Below are 20,594 nucleotides of genomic sequence, written 5' to 3'. Positions count from 1 at the left end.
CATCAGAACAGCACCTTCACTTGTCAAACGAAAGTCAGGCATACCTGGCTTAAATGAAGTAAAATTTGGATGCCAAAGCACCACCAGCAATAGGTTTTTCAGCACCTCAGTGTACAATTGCAGATACACAGGATTAACCATCCACATAGAAACTGTGGATGTGCAGAGATGGGTGCAAAGCCATGAATGTTGCCAAAACCCCAAGAACTTATCTTTGTGTTCCCCCCCACCCTATACAAATGCTGAAATTTAACTTCAAGCAATAAACAACACAGGATCAGTTGATGCAACAGCTCTGAAAGATGCTCTGTACCAACACAGCCACGTTCTGGGTGGCTCTGAATTTCCACAGTGAAGTGCTGGATGTGCCAGAGAATGACATGGGTCCAGCTGACCACAACCACAGCCCTGCAATGCCATGCAGCACACCCAGCGATGGGCGCTGAAAATGGTGCCCCTCTCCAGTGGATTGGCATAATCTAAGAGGCACAAAGAGGCAACCAAGATCATGCCTAGCACTTGAATCACCTTTCCCAGCAGAACAAAAAATACATCAATCAAAGCAGTGCAGCCACAAGCCTCACATCCCTCCATGCACACACTTGGCTTCCTGTGTTTGGGCTCATCTAATACCAACATTAATAATCACATTCCCAAGCTCTTCCAAGCTTGGGCTGTTTCTGCAGCCATGCCTTCACAGCTACCTGGCTCCAGCTCCCGAGGTCCTCCCAATACTTGTTCCCAGGCAAGTCCAACACTACCACTGCTACTCTCAGTCATTGTCCTACTGCTGCCAGCCTGATATGGGTCAGGTGCAGGTAGAAATGTATGAGAAAAGTGTGGAAAGTGTGGAAGGAAAACAGGGAAAGGGAAATAGCGCTGGAGGTGGAGAGAGGACAGTGTGGTGGTTTTCACATGCTACCACTCCACTGCTCAGCTTGCTGCAGGCTGGCACTCGACCTGCAGGATGCATGAACAGATTTTCACCAGAAAGTCCCAGTTCTCTAAGGGAATGGTGAGGGAACTCATGAGTCATGGAAGCAGAGAGCGTTGAGCGGTAGAACCGTGCTGACAAGAACAGAGAATAAACATGACCTTGGCTGAACTTGTACAGGAATACAAAAATGTTTTAGCATCTTCCAGGACATCTCCTGCTTCACCTTTGGTTTTGGCTGGAAGACTGGGAAGAAGCAGAAGGAAAAGAGAAGAGCTGCAGGGGAGCAGAGATTGAGGAGATGGGACAGACTGATGAGACTGATGCCCCTGTCCTCTGTCAGCTACAGCTGGACTCGCCCACCCAGGGGACCACATGCACCAAACCCAGGTTGCCCTTTTCTGCAAGTCCAGTGCAACTCCTGTGCCATGTGAGTCAGCATAGATCAGTGCACATTTCGTGCAAGCCAGGAGGACTTGTGGGCAGCACCACAGCCCCATAGCTGGAAATGGGGAATGTGCAGCCCAGCCCAGATGGGGAAGATCAATGCAGGATCATTCCCTTTCCATATGTCAAATATGATATCATGACTTTGGTTCATCTCAGTCCTCAGGGCCACATCCTGCCTGCTGGCAGCTCCCACAGTCTCAGTATTTCTGCTTTAAGAATCTTAAACTAGGCGAGGGAAAAAATGGAGAGGAATTTTTGTGTTGAATACATGCAGGTCAATGATTATGCAGTGACAAAAATGAAGCTATTATGGCATTAACACATCAGCATGTGGCCACGCCAACAGATCAGCGCAGAAAGGCTGCAGAGCATCTGCCTGAGCTGCCAGGGCACTGAGAGATGCAGGATGTGGGAGCTCCTCAGCTCTTGTTCTACCCCACCCCAACCCATGCTGCTGTTGGCAGCCCTTAACAGAAAGGGCTGGGAAGAAGAGGAGGTAAGAATGCAAAGGGACTCAATTCCCTCTGTAATTTCATCCCTAAATGCCACTTAAACACATTTATTATCAAAAGAGCTCAGAGTGACCACAGACCCCAAGCCACAGGGAACAGAAGTGAAAGCAGCACCTCTGTCACTGCTGTGGCCCCGTGTGTCAGAACGGGGCCAGCTGAAAATTGCCATAGCCAGCATCGCCCCACACCTCACAGCAAGTGACACCCTCAAAAAGGCCAAACCAAAGCTGAGCAGCAAGAGGCAGCCCAGGGTGGGGACAGAAGCTCACTGCTATTTTTCCACTTGTGAACAAATAAGCTCCTATTTTATCATCAGCACTAGGGAGATTGTTTCATGAACCAGGACAAACTCCACACTTACGTTTCAAACTCGTCAGAGCTGCAAGTAGCAAAAAATAGACAGGTTTTAGTGGGAAAAAAACTTGGCAAGAGGGTGGTGGGGAAGAAGGATCAGAACAAATTTAAAGAAAGCAGGGAAGGAGTTCCCTTGCCCAAGACTTTCTCTGCACCCACAATAAACCTGGCAAACCTAAAAAGGGAGAGTATGTACAGTCTGTAATTGAAGGAGAGAAAGCCACAGTTAAAACAATCTTAAAAGGCCAAGCCCTGAGAAAGGCAACTCGGATCCCTTATCTTTTGATGGAAAAGAATGTGCTGCCTGAGATTAATGACGTGTTTACCCAAAAGGAAATCGCCGCCCTTCTGAAGCAGCGAGTGTTTGTTCCTCCCGAGTCCCCGTTTTCTGCTCCAGAGCTGATGTCCCAAACCTCCTGTTTAAAGTCAACACACAATACGGCTTCCTGCTGCCATGGGCTCCGGGGGATCCCACCATTAACCCTCTCCCAAAAACCACCCTCCACCGCACCTGTATCCTCCTCCAACACCGGCGGAGACAAACCCGGGCTATTTGGATGTCACTTAGAGCAGCAGCAGCCCAGGGACGGGCGTCACGCTGACAGCTGCCAGCGATCTGGCTGCAGGGCGATGAATCAGCCCCGTGCATAAACACCGCTCAGGCGAGCAGACAAATTAGCCAGCGTGGAGACTGACAGCGCTGTCGAGGGAAAGCCCTCTGGGCGACCTCTCCTTAAATGGCTCAGGGTTTCGGCGGCGCGTCCTGCAGTCCAGCCTGCTGCAGGAGGCTCCTGGAAAGAGGTTTAACATCAGCCACAGCAATGGTCTGCTGTGTTAGAGGAGGCAAGGGGGGACGTGGGATCTCTGCACTGAATACCCTCAGGCGAGCAAGAAAGACCGGAGCAGAAGCACCAGGGCTGCTCTGTTTGAGGAAACCCGAAAAAAGCCTGCTCAGGGTCATCATCCCTTTACCTATTTACCCTCTCTGGTAAGTACACCCCCAGTCTCCTCGTGGAGCTCCCCAACCATGGGAGCCATCAGATCACAAGCGCCTCCTCTCCCTAAAGTCAATGGACCTGCAGTACTGGGTGCTGGCCAACAGCTAAAAATAGCACAAAAGGCAGAATAAACAAAGGGAGTTGCTTAAATCTGTCTCCGATGTTTGTCTTTAGCTAATGGAGCAATTTTCGTTTGCAGGATGCTGTCACCTCTCTCAGATCAGGAGGTAGCCTACGCTCCCCCCAGGCTCCCCCCAGCCACACCACATCTCCTGCAGGACTGGACTGGTGGGAGGAAATGCTAATTTCTGCCCAACTCCCCATGCGCCTGCTTTATCTCTGCCTCAGCTTCTCGGGAAAGTGGAAAACCACTAACGCACACAAGAGCACACTCGGAGCCTGCACAGGCAGCTCCTCATCACAAAAGCACTGCTTAAATAAGGGAAAACTTAGGAATGTGCCTGTGGAAGTAGCTAGTGGAGCCGTTTGGCACTTACTCTGTCTCTACAGCTTGGTGGGGTTTGATAATTTTTTCCCAGAAAAAGCCAAAAAATGAACATTTTCTGCAGGTAGAATTTCTGAAATGCTGGTTAGCAAAAAAGGAAGATATTTTAACACAGGTGTTTCAACTTTATAAATTCTACTTATGTTTTACATTATTTAATGCTAAGCACTAGACTTGCTGTAATATATATAAATCCTTCCATTACTATTTGATTTTTTTATGTGGTATTTGCAGACTGGCTTGTTCAGTGGTATTCAAAGCAGCTGGCAAAAATTATTTTATTCATTGCAAAGAGGACAAGAAGTACAGTGTCCCTTGGTCCATCCTTCTTCTACGAAAATAGTTTTCATCAATGGGGTATCATTATCAGTTACAGAATGGTATTTCTTGGAAGCCCTGCCCAGAGTGCCCAGCTGTGGGAGGCTCTGAAGAACTTCTCCAGTGAAAAGCCCTAGGCTTGAGAGTTCAGCATTTAGGCTGAGTCAAGGCACAACAATTGGAGGAAAATGAGTGGCAGCTGAGCAGCAGCAATGACACACATCCTTTGGACTCGTCGGAGTGACCTCCCCTCCATCTCAGAGCTACTCTGTGTATTGGCTGGGGCAAAGCCCAATCCATGCTGATCAAATCCCCATCCTCCAAAGGAAAGATGATACAACTTAATTCTGCCATGAGTCTTCTGCCATCCTCATGACAACAGCACCCTATACTCCCAGCTTCCCACATTAAATTATGGATATATTATCCACATGACAGTGGTACTTCAAAAGAAAACTATTCCTTTTGTTGGCTTTTTGATTTTGTGTCTAAAATGACTGGTTTTGTTTTTGGAAGGTTTTCATTATCCTCTATACAACACACACACAGCTACAGCTTTAAGCCTGGCTTCAGAATGCAAATCAAACCAGTGTTTGATTTTGGAAAGGCTGAGCAAGATGTTGTCACCTAAAAGGATTTTTTGTTTGTTTGAAACTATTAATTGAATTCTGTGTAAGTGATAGAATACATTTTCCCTACAAAAATCAAATTTTCAATGGATTCATTTCCCCCTTTGAGTAAAAAAGAAAACCAGGAAGAACCACCAAGCCACCATCCTGATTAGTGAAGGTACAACCAGGATAAAATGCCATACTTACAGCCAAAAAAGGCCAAGAATTGTTAACACAAACCAGGAAAGAGGATGAACCATAGATAAGGACCTATTTCCCACACAGACTTTTCTCTTTAGCCTAGGAGAAGACTGCAAACTACAAGCGAAGCGGCAGGAGGAAGAATCTAATATCTAGAAATTATCTTAATAAATTAAATTCCTAAATAAGGAAAGCTGATTCAGGGCACAGCTGAACTGTGACTGGAATTAAACATTGGGGGAATGAAAAAAGAGGAGGTAAAGTATCTCCATCATTTGAAAACGATTATGTGGTGGCATCAAAAAAAGAGAGAAATAAAATCAATTCAATTAAATAAAGCTGTCCCATCTAAACACAGCAATGGGGAGAGCAGGAAAGATAGTGGGATGAAATACATCTTCCTCAAACCAGTGAGTTTTATTAGTTCTCTAGCATTAAACAAGTTGCTGCTGAAGGAGAGCCTGCACAGGAGGTTTTATGGGAGGAATGGCTAGGGAAAGCCCACATGAAGGCAAAGTCTAGCAGGGAACAAAGCCAGCCGAGGTATTTCAGGATTTATTTACAAGCTCTAGGAAGATGAGCTTAGCATTGCCTTTCAGGGAAACAGCGAAGAAATTAAAGGTTAAATCAATGTGTACAAGACCTCCTGTGTACATCAGGAGCTCTGTTACCTACTGAGCAAGTTTAAACCTGTAACAACCTCAGCAAACCCTCTCCTGGCTCCAGGAACGGAGCGGGGCCAGCCAGTCCCTGACAGCACCATTCAGTGGCACATTTTAGGTTTCAGGGGAGGCAAGACCCTCCTTATCCTCAGCAGCACGTGGCAGAGGGCTGCTCGCTCCCATGGCCACTCAGATGGGGCTGCCTAGAGAAGAGAAGACTGAAGACGAGCACCAGGGGTCTTCCGAGCAACGTGGTTTAATGCAAAAAGGAAGGATACCAGATTGTGCCAAGTCCTCAAGAGACCCAAAACAGCGGGTTTAGGCTGCAGGAAGAAGGGGTTCATCTGAGATAGCTATGACTAGAGCAGGGTCCCCAAGGATGCAGCGCAGGATCCATCACTGGAAATTTTTAGGAGCAGATTGGATGCACATGGCATCCATCCCCAGTGCAGCCCAGTAGGTGCAGAAGGGCGGGACTCGCAGACCCTAAGCCCTCCTCCCCTCTTTACCCACCTCCTGAGAGATGCCTCGGGGCGGTAGGCTCGGGAATCCTGCCTGGTCGTGGCAGAGCAGGGTCACAAGGATGCCAGTCCCAGCCCCGGGGTGCAGCAGCTGTGCTGACACCTGAGCATCTGCCGGCAATCGGAACTGCTGCTCCTCGACACAGTCCTTCTGCTGGATGTCCTCCAGCAAGGAAACACCGTGAAAACCTACCTACAAGCAGGGCAGCAGAGTTGCATCTCAATCTAAATGGGTTGGGTTTTTTCTCTTCTAAATAAACTGCTTTAAATACCTACTTCAGAGAACCTGGACAGAGTGGGGTAGCTTTCCTCTTACTGTCTAAATAAGGCCTCTAACAATGTTATCACTTTCCAAAACACATCTGTCCCGCAGCTCCTAGCCCAGACAATTGGCAGGTAACCAGTTAATAAATGTCTTCGCCAGACTGTTGAATAGGCTGGCCCCAGCTCAAGAGTGATGTCAGGGCCATTCAATGCACTATAACTGGAAAAACCTGGGGAAAGCAATCCCATGTTTTTTAATAAATAAAAGTGCATTAGCAGTGTCCTGCCTTTATTCACCACGGTGTGTACCTTGTTCAGTAGCAAAGCGGATTTTATTTTTTTTCTGCTGCCACTAGCACAGTGATTTCTACTTGGGATTTGATGCCACTTTCCAGATGTGTCTCAGGCCAGGAAGTCAGCAATCAGCCTGGATAAAGCCTCTGGGATTTGCTGCAGATCATCTTCTGACACACACATCCTTCCTGCACCCTCTCTTATGATATTGGGGCACACCCCTTGTGCCCAAAAATAAAATAAAACAACCCAGAGCCAAGCAGAAGCCCCTGATTAGGATGCTTTGATCACTTTCATATTCAATCTGTAGGAATATTTCTAATTAATTCAGTCCATCAAAGCCCCAGAGGCAGCATTTGCGGGATCTTTACAACAACAGAGCGCCTATATACATAAATCACTTCAACAATTGCAGGTTCCCTGTCTGCTGGAGCAGCTCCAGGCAAAGCTCATCTCCCACAGCCCCTCACCACTGGCACCCACAGGAGAGCATCAGCTCCCCGGCTCGGCCATAGAACATTGGAAGGGGATGAATCCTCCAAAGCACTTGCCCTTGGAGGAATAAATGAAGATGATAAATGAGTTTTCTGGGCTCTGTGTGAGCAGCTTCGGGAAGCTAAAACCCAAGCGAGTGACATGAAGGATGTGGTTTGCATGGAAAATAATGCCAAGCAGAAGCACCCTGACAGCAACATGCCTTTCAAACCTCCCTGCATCCCTGAGAAATGAGCTACCCAGATTTCCCAGCCTGAGGAGAGGGGTTTAGCCCCACACAGCCAAGCTCCACGCTAACCCCAGCCACGTGGTACCATCTGCCGCAGGGCAGGGGAATCCCAGCCCAAGGGGACACAATTACTGAATTACCAACAAGATAATTTATTTTTTCCCCCACCAGGCATTTAAGAGTCTGTTGTTGGGCGCCTTTTGCTCACGTTGTGATTCCTTTCATCTCCCCATCAAAGCACAACCAAATTAACACCAGCCCTCCTCCCAGTGATTCCCCCCCCTCCACGAGCTCCCAGAGCCGCTCTGCTTTAACAGGGCACCTGGGAGCCACTGCCAAAACAGGAAAGCAGGCGCCTAATTGAAAGGGAGTATTTGGGAGTCACCCTACACAAAAATTAGCAGAGATATGCTAGGAAAATAAAAGAGTGGGCATTAACGGACGGCTTATCTTCTTTTTTCCGTGACTCCAATGCTCAGGACATGAAAAGGCCAAAAAGTTTCACGTACTGGTCTGAGGAGCTGGTCAGGGAGAAGAGCATCCTCTCCTCTACTTTCACTGCTCCTCCCAAAATAATTCAGGCTGATTTTGAGGCATGGGCCTCCATCATTAAAATGCAGACATACACAAGCCAAAACAACCCTGCACTGCCACTATGAAAATTTGTAGCAAGTGCTGGGTCTTGGTTATGTGTTGAGAAGTGGAGCGCTGACCAATTTCAACTCACTTGTGTTAGGTTTGCTGAAAACACTAACTTGTGCCTAGGGAGAATGGGAATAAGGATGTCTTCTGTCTGAAGGAAGGAGCACAGGGGTCTCTGTTTCTGGAGGAGGGACTGAATTTTAAGGTGAGGAGCCAGATACAGCTCAAGGAGGCTGGTTTTCAGACAAAACAGGGAGCCCCTCTCCTTGCTACCCACCCTTGGCAGAGATCCCAGCCTGGGACTGTGACCAAACCCCAGGGGAAGTGCCAGCTGGAGCCAAGGGAGGATTTAGGATTAACTCCAAAAATCAGCAAGTCCCACCCCACCCTGCAGGCAGCTTGTGGAAAGGAGCAAAAGCCCTGGGGGCCAGGCAGAGGGACAGGGTAGCCTGGTAGCAAGCAGGCTGGCAGGCCCAGAGGGTCAGCAACATCTGGACAAGTGACCCAGAGCACTCCCTGTCTGCTGGAGCCACTCAGCTCCTCCAGTCCCAGCTCCGGGCTGCGGGAGGCTGGCTGGCTCCTGGAGCAGGACTGAGCCACAGCAAGAGAGAGGAAAAAAAAGGAGAAAGAGCAGCAGGAAGCCCTGCTGAGAAGCCCCCTTTTGTGTAAACATGCTCCGTCGTCAGACTAAAAATAAAGGCAAACCACAGGAAGGGAGTGAGTGCTTGGACAATATCCGATTTGGTGTGTGCCTGGGTGTGAGCTGCGGGAACGGGGAGAAGAGCAGGGGACTCCACCCAGCGCAACCACACAAAGGCAGCCGGTTAAGACCTTCAAGATGGACAGGCATTCCTGGAGATTATTTAAATTCAAGTAACTGCTGCTTGGCAGATGTGCAGCCCTTTGGTATGTGCGCAGCACTTGGAAATGTTAAGTGAGGGAAAAGGCTGCCGTGGCAGCAGCAGAAAAGGCAGGAGGACTGCGCAAGGCCCATTTTACAGGGTCAAAGACTGAGACCCAAGGCTGTGAACTGAAACCCCATAAACCTGCCGTAAAACAAGGACACGACCCAGACAAGCTGTCAGCTACAATCCAGCTCACAGGTCCAGCCCCCAAAACCACCTCTCCCTGCATGCTGCCTTTGCCTCTCAGTCCCTGCTGCAGCCACAGAACCAAACTGAAAACAACTGCACGCTCCGGAGGGCTGTGGGGAGCCCATCAGTGGAACGCCCACCCCAAAGGGGTCTCAAATGCTTCCCCCGGTGCTGTGCTTTGATGCGCTGCACCCTGCCACTGTCATCATCTGGCTCTGGAGCTTGGAGCTTCACCACCACCTGCGTGTCCCACCCGCAGGCTCCTTGCAGGAGGGATGCTTTGCTGGTGGGTGCAGTCCCAAGAGACAGGCATCCATTCACCCGTGCGGCGCAGAAAGCGTGCAACACAGCGTGAGGAGGCTCACCAGAGCCCAGCGCTCACCCTTGGTGCTGACACACCACTCAGAGGCCTTCTGGGGAAATGCAGGACTTGGGAGGATCCCCCCGCCCAGCCTGGAGGGAAACGGCACGCCCGTGAAAGCAGAGAAACGCACAGCTCTCCCTGGCCAGCAGGTCCCACCCGGGGGCAGCGCTGCTCTGGGGTACTGGCCTTTGGGGCTTGCATCCGGCCACCATCGGCCCGATGTCCCTCCATCCACTGGAAGCCCTCCTCTCCTCAGTCAGCCACGGCTAAACTGCGGCATCTGCGAGGCTCAGCTGCCTCATTTCCCTTCCTTTCTCTATTTTCTGTCAGAAGAAAATGACAGTGCTTGGCAGTGGAGGAAATCAAAGACAACTACGTTGGCCTCCACCTGGGCATGTTTCCTGCTGACGTTTGTATTCCTCTAATTCTTGCCTCCTGGTCCTGTGTTCACTTTCCTACCACCAGGTCTCACCTCGAGTCTTCGTTTTTCTCTACTATTAGAAAGGTCTACTACGAGCACAACAAAAATACAACACACACACACACACACACGGCCCCATTTCCTTTAGAAAAAAACTTCCTGTGAAACGCAGCTGTTTGGAGCAGGTCACTGGTTTGCTTTCTCTGCAAAACACGCCACAGCAACACAACTGTCCTTGCTTCATTCTCATTTACAAGGATCTGCTGAAACTTTCACAGGCTCTCATTTGGGGCATTTCTTACATGCTAAATATAAAGAGCAAATGCCTTTCCATAAAGCTCTGTCTGACAGGGGAGCAGCTGCTTCTGTCCCCGTGCCACCGTCCTCGCACACCACACTGGCAGCACAAAGTGAAACAGCAGCATGAATGACCCTTATCAGTGTTACAGCTACCCACATGACACCTCCTGCCACCCAGCCCAGCAGCTGACCACAGCTGTCAATGAAAACTGAAGATCTTTCCTCAAACTCAGTTTAGCAGGTCACTTGCAACCCCCCAAGGTGCTGCTGGACACAGAGGAAGCCAAGAAAAAGGTGACACCTTCTGTTTACTCAGCTAATTACACTTCATTATTGCTGGAGTGGCCGCTGTGGCGTCCGAAGATGTGTTTCCCAGCAAACAGACAGAGGGAAGGGAACAGGACTTGAGGTGTGAGCAGGGCTGCAGGTGGGAGCTCTGAACCTCCACCTTGCCTGAGCTGAAGCTGTCACTGCAGGCTGAACTCAGTCTGGGGAAAGTTAGTGGGAGAAATCCCACTCGTGGCTCCTTGAAACCCCAGCAGTGACCTGCCCTCACCCAGCTCCCTCCTCAGGTGCCCAGCACAGCCCTGGGCAGCAGATCCAGCAGAGTGGATGGCACAGCTCAGCACAGCCAGGGTCTACTGGGACAAGATCTCCATAACCCAAAGACACAATCCTCCATTTTCATGGGCACAATGCTTAATGCCGAGTTAGGCAGCAGAAGGCTGCAAAGAACACTGCAAACACAGATGGTCTCTGTTGTTAGAAAAATTCCAAGTGAAACATAACAAGAGCACAAATTGAGAGCTCAATCCCTGGGCTTAAACACCTAAATCAATAAGGCATCTTCAATCATGCTCTGGAAACACTCCTTGCAAAATTATGTGTTGTCTCTAAAAGATCAGGAGAGACATCTGGAAGCTCTGGACTCTACCTCTGCCCAAGTGCGTGTCACTTTACCATCACACCTAAGGAGAAAACCCCAGGGAATTAATGAAAACCCCAGGGAATTAATGCCTCCTGACCCCAAAGCAATGAAACCCCGGTTTTACCTGGATCAAGGTGTGTAAAGGACCCAATGACAAAGTCCAGTGTTGAGACAGCCAGCAGGAAGAGCAGCAGGAGCTGGAGCCTGATGATCCACTTCACCCCAGCCAGGTTGATCCCCAGCAGGCCGAGAAGTACAGCCAGGGAGATGCCACGCACTGCCCAGATGTTGCTGAGGCTCAGGACATCTGCAATGGACTCTGCAAAGCCGGTGATGTACATGGCGCCTGCAACACACTGAGGGACACAGCTCTGTCAGTGCCCCGCAGGAGAAAAAGGGATCCCCAGCCCCAGCCCCCATGCCGGGCTGTGGGGACCTGTGTTCAGACAGACAGACATTTGTGTCACAGTACAACCTCTAATGTTACTCTGGCCTGCAGGGACTGAACCTTATTGCTGTAGGACAGCACACTGCCAAGGCAGCAGAGCTGCTGCCCGGGCAAACAGGGAAGGCTGGGTGCTAGGGCTGGCAGCCCAGCAACGTTCCACTGTAACACCTACCCTCTATTAACACTCCAGGAGAAACCACACTGGCTTCTCTGAGAGAGAAAAGGATGAGTCAACTTCTATGTTTCTTCCCTTCTCCTGTTTCTCTGGAGGAAAGGGTCCCAGTTCAACACCTGCCTGAAGAACAGCAGTTTGTTTCCCCCTTCACTGCCTCCCAGGGGTTATTTTTAACTCGGTGTTTAGTTTGGATGCAAACTCTGATGTTTCACCAGCTCCCTATCTTGCTGGAATGGAGCCTGCACTTTGGAGGAGAGCACATTGTGTGAGCCGTGCCCCCCTGAGCTCCCAGGAACACTGCCTTTTTGCCTTGCAGCAGGACAGGGCACACACTCTGCTCCGGGTGGCAGGACAGGACACCTGCAGCACGGCTCAGTCCTCAGACCCCACTGCAGGGCAACAATCCCAAAAACCAGGACATTTCCCTGCAGAAATTCCCACTTGCTGATATCTCAGCAACAACCCTTTCCAGTGCATGGCACCCCGGAAAACCAGGTTAGGGCAGACAGCTGCATTTGATATGGCTGTGTGATCTCAGGTCCTGCAACCCCACCATCCCTGTCCACAGAGGAGGGATGTGCAGCTCCCGCACGAGTGGAAGGGAGAAAACCCCACCCAAGACAGCAAGAGCAGAGCAGAGCCTTCATTCACTGCAGATGCCCCACCTTGGACAGACCCAGCACTGATCCTCTGAGGGCGTTCAGGACAACCTGGCTCATGCCCGCGAGCTGCAGGATTTGTGTGGTTTTCAGCAACGTTCATGGCATTCACCTGTTTAGACTCAGACACCTACAACTTGGAGATCCTGGAGGATTCCCTTCCATCACAGGCAGACACCTAGATCAGGGGAACTACAGCGAGAGTCTTTCTCTGCAGCATGTAGCCAGTCATTCCTCACTTGCCCCAGTCAGAGCAGGGAATAGGGAATACCCCGTTTCTGGCAGTAGTTGCCTTATGACAGAGCTTACAGCGCTCCCTGAGCATCCTGTAGCAGGGGATCAGCCTGCAGCTGGTGCAGAGCACGTTGGGCAGAAAGTACAACTGAGAAGGGAAAGGCATCAGCAGCTTTCAGGAGCAGGCAAAGAGATTTTAAGTGAGTTGCCAGCTCCCAGCCTGCAGCCCCTGTGCACATAGGATGCCAAGCCTGGGGCCAGGGCTGCTGCAGCCCAGCTTTTACAACCCTCAGGACAGGCTGCAACCTGATTGCTTTCCCAGACAGGGTCCTCTCAGAGAGCAAGAGTGGAAAATATGACAGGAAGGATTCTCATGTGTGGCCCATTTCCATATCTTGGCTTGTAACTGGGTTCAGTTTGTATTTTATGGACACTTGCTTTTAATCTGGAGTGAAAGGAGAAGAGGGGATTATTTTTGGTTTGGGGGCTGTTAAGGGGTTTTGGAGATTGCTGTAAGCAGTCTGTTAAAAACAAACCTCCATAAAAATGCTTCTCTGCTCACCACATTTTATACTATTCATAACATCTTTATGGGAGGAGAGGGTTAAGTTACTGCAGGTTTAAGTGATTATTTTCCATTCTTTATGCATGTGTATTTTTGTGCTTCACCACCACAAACAGCTCCTTAGGATCTTTCAGAAAACCCAGAACTGTGACTTTTGGCTCACAAGAAGTCAGTTAGCTGTGGCCCTTACCCCTGCCCAGCTCTCCTCCCACACCAGCTCCACTTCTGCTGGCTCCCACAGAGAAGCAGCCAAGGCTTGCCCAATCCCTAAGGGCATGTGGAGCACGCCAAGGCCAACCTGCCAGTCCACAGCCACTCACTGAGCTTGGCTTGGCCACCCTGACCTCTCCTGCTTCATTTAATTTCAGTCTCTTGCCAGCAAGGGCATGTCCTGGCAATGGGGGTAATTTGGGATGGGAAGACATGTCCTGCATGGCTTGTCCAGACACTCAGCTCCTCCACCAGAGTGACCCATGCAGAGGCTTGCTCCTGGGGAGCAGCGTGATGCTCTCCCATGTTGTTCAGCACAGTGGAGCATTACTCAGATTTTACCTGAAACACTACTTTCTGCAGCAGGACAGCACAAGATTAATATCTGCATTGCAAAGCTTCCAAATTTTCTTTAAATAACTTTTTAAAATTACCTGGCCAAAAATGTAAAGGAGGCCAATGGTGCCCCCTACTCGACCCCCAAGAACAGTAGAAATCATGGAGTAGACTCCTCCACTTCCAATGCTGCACTTCTCACACACCCCAATTCCAGACAAGACTGTCACCAGGGCAACCAGAATGACAAAGGACACCAGAAACATGCCCATTACAATGCCAGTGTTTCCCTGGAATGAAAAAAAAATAATCAAATTAAGATTAATTCACACCAATCTGCTGGGACAGAAAAAGGACCTACCCACTTCTAGTCACTAGTGATCTATGAATCTGGAGTCATTACAGATTAAAAGAAACACACAGAGACACCCCTACTTGTCTAATTAACGTAATTGATTGCCAAATTAACAGCCTTTATTAGCACCTCTTTGATGAGAACCTGTCTTGTCCTTGAGCCTGGGGCTGGGCAGATCTTTGCATGAGCAGGTTGTGCTCTGTCAATGGGCTCCTCCATGAATCACTGATTTTGTCCTCTGGTTTAAAAGGAATGAGGTCAAACAATGATTCAGCCACCGCAGTCAGGGGATCACTGCCTGTCTGCACGGTTTAGAATGACATGCTTAAAAAAAACCCAAAACACTTTCATAACAAAGAGTAGTTTCAAAATTGAACCCCTGGGATTTGCAACAACTGATTTATTAACAGCATCAAGCTTGCATTTTAATTTTTCAGAACATTTACCTTTGAAAGCTCTGATCCTTCCAAACAATGAGATCCCAAAGAACAAAACCCCAAAGGCAACACAGCGTGGAAGATAAATAACACTCTCATAAAGCAGCGTGCGTCAGCCCTTATCTGCGGGGCGTACGCAGAGAGGCAGGTGGCTCTCGCCCTGCCAGGACTCGGGGGAGTTTTCTGCAGAGGATTCAGCCCCGTGGAAAAAAAACAACCCTTCCTGCTTGGGGTAGAGGGAGGGCCCCAGGAGGAGCTGCTGCACCCGCCACGGTCTCGCTATGGGGTGAAGAGCAAAAGCCTCTGAACAAACACAGCTGCAGGTCCCCTTCGGCAGCTTTAAATGCCAGCACGACCCCTTTTTTGGGGGGTTCAGTTTGCCATTTATGGTTGGAGTTTCAGAAAGAGAAGGTGCTTAGTACCTCCAAAATAATTTAAGAACTCTTCTGAGCTCAGGACCTTCCCACTCTCTTACACATGGCTGTAATTTATTTTCCAGGGTCAGGAGTTTTCCCTTGGGCTCCAGCCCACCTTCCCCTGCTGACAAATCGCTCAGGCCGGTGCACAGCAATCAGAAATCTCCTCCAGTGCCCAGTGCTTCGTTAACATCTGGCTTCCCTTCCTTTTACTCATATTCTAGGCCATGCCCATATCCCCTCTTTCCAACCTTGCTCCAGCAATGCTCACCTCTGAGGTCATGCTAGCCGTGATGGGGTTTTTATCACCAGCACTAAAAGGCTGCTTCCCTGCTCTGGGGTTGGTTGAAATCCCAGATTTTTTTTCCTTTTCTCTTTTTTGTGTAAAAACAAAAACATATCCAGGATGTTGCTATCATCATAAAATCCTATTTTGGTTCAGCATCCTGCTGCCTTTGACAGGGGTGTTATCTGGTCAGTGGGGAACAGAGCCAAGGCTTGCTATAAACACAGCTGTGGTTGGGTCAGCACCACAGCCCACTCCAACCCCATACTTCTTTTTAAAAGGACAATTGTTCTTTTTCTTCAGCTGCTTACCCCAGGTTAAATGGTTAATAAACATGATATACTTCAGTTAAAAAAAAAAAAAACAACAGACATATGCAAACATTCACTTAGCCTTGGGCTTTTCCAGAAACGTGGTACCAGACTATGGCAGCAGTTAATGGGCAATCCAACAGAAGAAAGGGTTAACACTAAGACCGAGGGGGAATGCAGGACTCACAGCAACAATAGCAAGCAGAGAAAGTGGGAAGAAAAAGCCACCATTAAACACTGATGCTTATTTATGCATGCGTGCTGGAAGGGGTTCGTGCAGCAGCAATCCCTGTTGAACATTTCAGCAAGATTAGGTCCCCTGGAACTGCAAAGCTTCACCAGCCCCAGCTCCAGCTCTGGAAATTTATAGCAAAAGCCTGACTCTGGGAATAGCTTGACATATGACTGTCCTCTGCCAGGGGATCTCTCTGCCAGCCCCGACTTCTCCTCCCTTCCCTTTCATGCTAGCTTCCAGCTGGTTCCGTTTTTCTTTTATTTACTGGCTTTATTTATATTTGTGTTTGCTCCAGCAGTAACTTGCTTTCAAAGGAGATGTGGAGGAAATAAAATCAGAAGGAAAAGGAAGCTAGAAAATCACCCCAACTTCTCCATTGCGACAAATGCAGCTCCCCTCAACACCTCCAGCAAAGCAATTTTCAGTGCAGAGTGCAAGCATCTTCCTGCTCCTTTTGGAAGGTGTCCACCATGCCTGTGACAAGAACTCTGCCTGAAGCTCAAATCCCGTCCATCCCTGGGGAAGCATTCCTTCTTCCAAGGGGAAATTTTGCAGCAAAACACGTTCTGCATCAGGAGGGGACAGTATTCCAGGCTCTGACCCTCAGTGAGATACTACTATGGACCCAGCAGTGGAAGATCCTTTCATGGCAATGACAATTTCACCTGACTGAGGATTTCCCATTCAAAAAATCAGGGACTCCAACACTGGTATGTTTGGAAGAAGCCTCCTCAGTGGTGTTGGGAAGATGGACAAGTAGCTGTAACTTTACCTGAAAAGTGGTTGTTTTGCCTCAACAATACAACACAAGGGTGTCCCTGTTCGTTTTCAAGGTTGGTTGTTGTGTTTGCCTTTCTCTCTCTGAAAGCTAAAAGAGGAAACCGCTCACAAAGACCACTTCAGCTACACATTTTAGTGGAACTTTTTGAAAGGCTACAAATTACCAGAGGGCATGAGCAACATCTATAACGAAGAGCACAGAATCCAAAACGATTGGGTGGTGATGGAGATACAAGGTAAGGAGAGGCACCTATTCAAACATTCAGCCAAGTCAGCACTCACTCACCACAAGCCATCCTGTCCTCAGGAAAAGAACCACTCCAAAAATGTTGATCATGCAGGAGGTGAAGACCCCATCCCACGTTCCAAAAAGCACTGGCTCCCATACAAACAGCTGGATCTTCCACCAGGGCTCGGTCTGCGTTTGAGATACCTAGAGAAAAGCAAAGCCTGGGGTTTACCTCTCGTGTTTTACAGGCAGGCTGCACAAGTGGTGCCACAGCCAGCCACCAGCAGTGGGATGGCCACCAACAGCTGCTAAGATACCCCTTTGCTGCAAATTGTCGCTAAAATGAAGGGCTGTCGGGCTGCTGGGATCCCTGGGCCCTGAAAGAGAGGGCTCCCTGCAATACCTTCTTTATATTCTTGTAGAATAAGCAGCAACAGACCACTACTCAGCCTCAGTGAATTAACTCCTATGCATAAACTAAAAACACCATTCAAGGGTCCTTCACAGAGCCTGCAGCTATACACTGTGCTTCTCCTCCTGTCCCTACCAAACACCCTGCCAAGCCAAGCAGGGTGGGTCCTCAGTGCACAGGAGAAGATCCTTAGGGGATATGACAAACTAGGCTGGACCACCTTGGACCAACAGAGTAGGTTAAGATGGTCTTCCCATCACAGTCATGTCTCATCAGGACCCTTTGTTTCTCCAGGAGACATGGGACTCTGGTACTTGGGGCACAGTGAGTTTCCAGAATTGCTGGAACCAAGATCTGAAACTCCAGGGAAACTGCCATTTTCCTATGGCAACTGCTGCCTCCTGCCCTCTGGAAATCAGTCTCCTCTTTCCCTTTCTAAGTCATACACCTCAGATTTACATAGCAAAATGAAGGGCAGTTTTGCTACTTCAGTCCTGTTCCCTTGTCACAGAGGTGACCAGGAGTGCAGAGACCATGGAGATGGAAATTTGGGAAAGGAAATGGCTCTCTGACATACCTGCTGTGCTTCCTCATGGAAGAGCTCTTGGACATATCCCTCACTTCGGGCACCATTCCGGCTGAACATCGTCTCCTCCACGGCACCTCCACCTGCCCAAAGCGCAGCTCTAACACAACCACAGGCAAAGGTGCTCTGAGTGGAAGGTCAGCTCGGTCAAATTGCTGCAGTGCTGAGTCCTCCGTGGTAGAAGATTCATGGTTTTATTCCAGCTTTACTGTGAAAGCAGGAAAGATGAAAGACATGACTGCTGCTTTCTCAGTCTGCCAAAGCACGAGGCCATTGCCCACACAGTCAACAGCAGCTCGTAGCAGATGCTGAACCAGAGTGACACCACAGCAAGAAGAGAGCAAGGCTCCCCCAGCACCCTCCCAAGCCCTGCCCCCAGCACAGGCTCCACCATCAGCCACACATTTAACAGTCCTTGGTAACCTTTTCCAAATCTATCCCCAGCATCCTGTAGCACTGGTTCCACAGCTCCACAGTGTTGTCTGCAAAAGGCATTTCCTCTTCTGGTTTTAAATCTGGTGCCTGGTTATGTCATTGCATGCTCCTGTTCTCCAGTGACACAGGACACATGGATTATTCACTTCCCAGCACCACTCATCACTTCACAGCCTTGATCATGTGTCCTTCAGCTGTACCTTTTGCAGACTAGGGTCCTGCCAGTGTATTCAGTTACCCACAGTCTCCCACACCAGCTGTCAAGAGGGACCTTTTGCCTATTCCTCAGTACAGTACACCATGCCTAGGTAAGAGGGCTGCAGCCAGAGGGGAGCAAGATTTGCTCCACAAATGTGGAGAGGGCAGTTTGTCTGGATCATTGGCTCTCAAGGGACTGGTAATTTGCTGGCCAGCTGAGCCCACATGTTTACAAGGGTCAACCGTGATCGCACAAGGCTTGTACCAATGGCTGGACACCTTACCTGAGACCAGAGACCAAATTAATCGCAGGCACAGGGCAGGAATTTCTGACTCCTCAAGCCTACAAACTATGGAGGCACAACAACCAACAGAAATGTGCTTTGCCCATTGCACAGGGACAGTGACATACAGAAACTACTTTGTGTCACTCAGGATTTCTGCACTAGGGTCTGAATGCCTTTCACTGTCCTGCCCTTTTTACTCTACTTTGAAATACCCAATAATAAATAACCAAAGCAGATGCTGCTCCACCACGGTGTTTCAGCTGCAGGAGGTCTCCTGCAGCTGGAGTACAATGGCCAGCACGGGAGGTTTTTCTTTGCCCTGCCCACATGGCCAGTTAAGCAGCACCAAAACCATAAGAGTTCACTGATGCCCCACTGCTGCCTCCACTTTTCTTGAAGCAAATAACCCTTCATAATATCACAAATGGTTGCTCTTACAGGGAGACTGGGGCTTCAAGCGGGGCAAAAGCAGCAGGAGCAGATGAAGTCTAAAGAAACAAAGCTCATGTTTTTATTCAAATAGCCACAGTAATAAAAAGTGGAAGAAAATACACAACGTGAAACAAGATTACAATTGAATAGCCATACTCTCCAAAGAGTATTCTCCCAGTGCAGTCCTTCCTCAACAGAGACTTCACTCAGTAAAGCACTCACTGGGGTTATCCAAACTCCAGCCTGAAACAGCAGTCCCATCTGGATGTAGAAAAACAGGGAGGCTGCAGCCGTGTGGCCCCTGCTCTCCTAAACCTCTCCACCAAGAGAGCCAGAAGGAGATGGCTCCAACCTCTTGCAGTAGCTCAGGGCTGAAGTGACTCGCTCAGTGTGTCTGGTGTGTAACATTACATGGATAGGTTTGATGCACCCACATCACCCATCTGGAACTTGCAAGATGCAGAAAGAAGGGCTGCACACATGGATTTTAGACCTGAAGCACACCTGAATGTTAGAAATGTTACCCACCTAGACATTTAAATCCCCTTGTCTCTCCATTTCCTTCCTTTTCTCTGCTTTAAAACCCTTCTCCTGCCCTGTCCTCCAGAGCCCTTTCTGCTCAGCTACTGCTCACCTTGGTGTAAGATCTTCCTCCTCCACAATCACAGGAAATTGCCTCTGCACTACAGCTCCTCTGTGGCATTCCCAACTGCCTAAAATCTTATTACCCAATTCTGTAATTATTTACATCCCACCACAACTCATGGACCCGTTGGTCCCTACAAGGCAGCCAAAGCAAACAAAGGAGGAGGTGTAAAGCACAGAAGATGGAGCTGAAAAACGTGCCAGGGGGGCTGCTGCACACACAGCTGCATCCCAAACCAAGGACATGCAAGTATTTCTGGAGTTTAGGGTCTGCAAGTGGAAAGTCCCTGGGGCAGGAGCCCTCCTCTTGTCCCAGGCAGCACTCTATCAGCACGGGGGTATTTTTGGGCGCTATTTCATATCTAGGTCACCAATCCTGAGGAAGCTTTTTCTGCTATACACACCAGTGGGATAAACAAACCAAACAGGCACAATTTTCCTCTAATATAAGTGAGCCTCTAACTTGAAAGTAAATTGATGTTATTTTTCCTAAAGTTTCTGCCAAATACACTAACCAGTCTATAAATTAAAGAACGTCTGTTTTAATCTTTCCAAACCATTTAGCACTCGAGAGAGCAGAAGAGCATTAGCAAACCTCGCAGAAACATTACAAATGCTCATCTCCTTTTCCTGCAACACTTCTATATTTAATTGCAAAACCAGATTCCAATAGATTAAATTTCTGTGCCCTCCATATCCTTTCAAAGCACTATTTTATTAATCATCACATTAAAGCTACTTCTGAGCTAAGCGTCGCTGCTCTGAGCTACTCAACAGCTGGCTGATTTTGAAGAGGAAAGGTTAACGCCTTCCCAAGCACAACTGC

General features: G+C 49.0%; 1 protein-coding gene across 2 annotated transcripts in view; it reads right to left on the bottom strand.

The window, feature by feature from the left end:
* The window catches only part of SLC12A8 (solute carrier family 12 member 8), a 50,459-nt gene that overhangs the window by 28,847 nt on the left and 1,018 nt on the right, over positions 1-20,594 (bottom strand). For both annotated transcript variants that reach the window (XM_039555488.1, XM_039555489.1), the window contains exons 2-5: positions 17,763-17,979; positions 16,831-16,977; positions 13,823-14,014; positions 11,222-11,453 (exon numbers count right to left, since the gene is read on the bottom strand). In XM_039555488.1, the coding sequence (XP_039411422.1) occupies positions 11,222-11,453; positions 13,823-14,014; positions 16,831-16,977; positions 17,763-17,831 (640 nt within the window). In that variant the 5' untranslated portion in view covers positions 17,832-17,979. The remainder of the gene's footprint in view (positions 1-11,221; positions 11,454-13,822; positions 14,015-16,830; positions 16,978-17,762; positions 17,980-20,594) is intronic.

Source organism: Corvus cornix, chromosome 7, assembly GCF_000738735.6.
Source record: "Corvus cornix cornix isolate S_Up_H32 chromosome 7, ASM73873v5, whole genome shotgun sequence".
Taxonomy (NCBI): domain Eukaryota; kingdom Metazoa; phylum Chordata; class Aves; order Passeriformes; family Corvidae; genus Corvus; species Corvus cornix.
The sequence above is the reverse complement of the archived record's forward strand: the minus strand, read 5'-3'. Positions and strand labels throughout refer to the sequence as shown.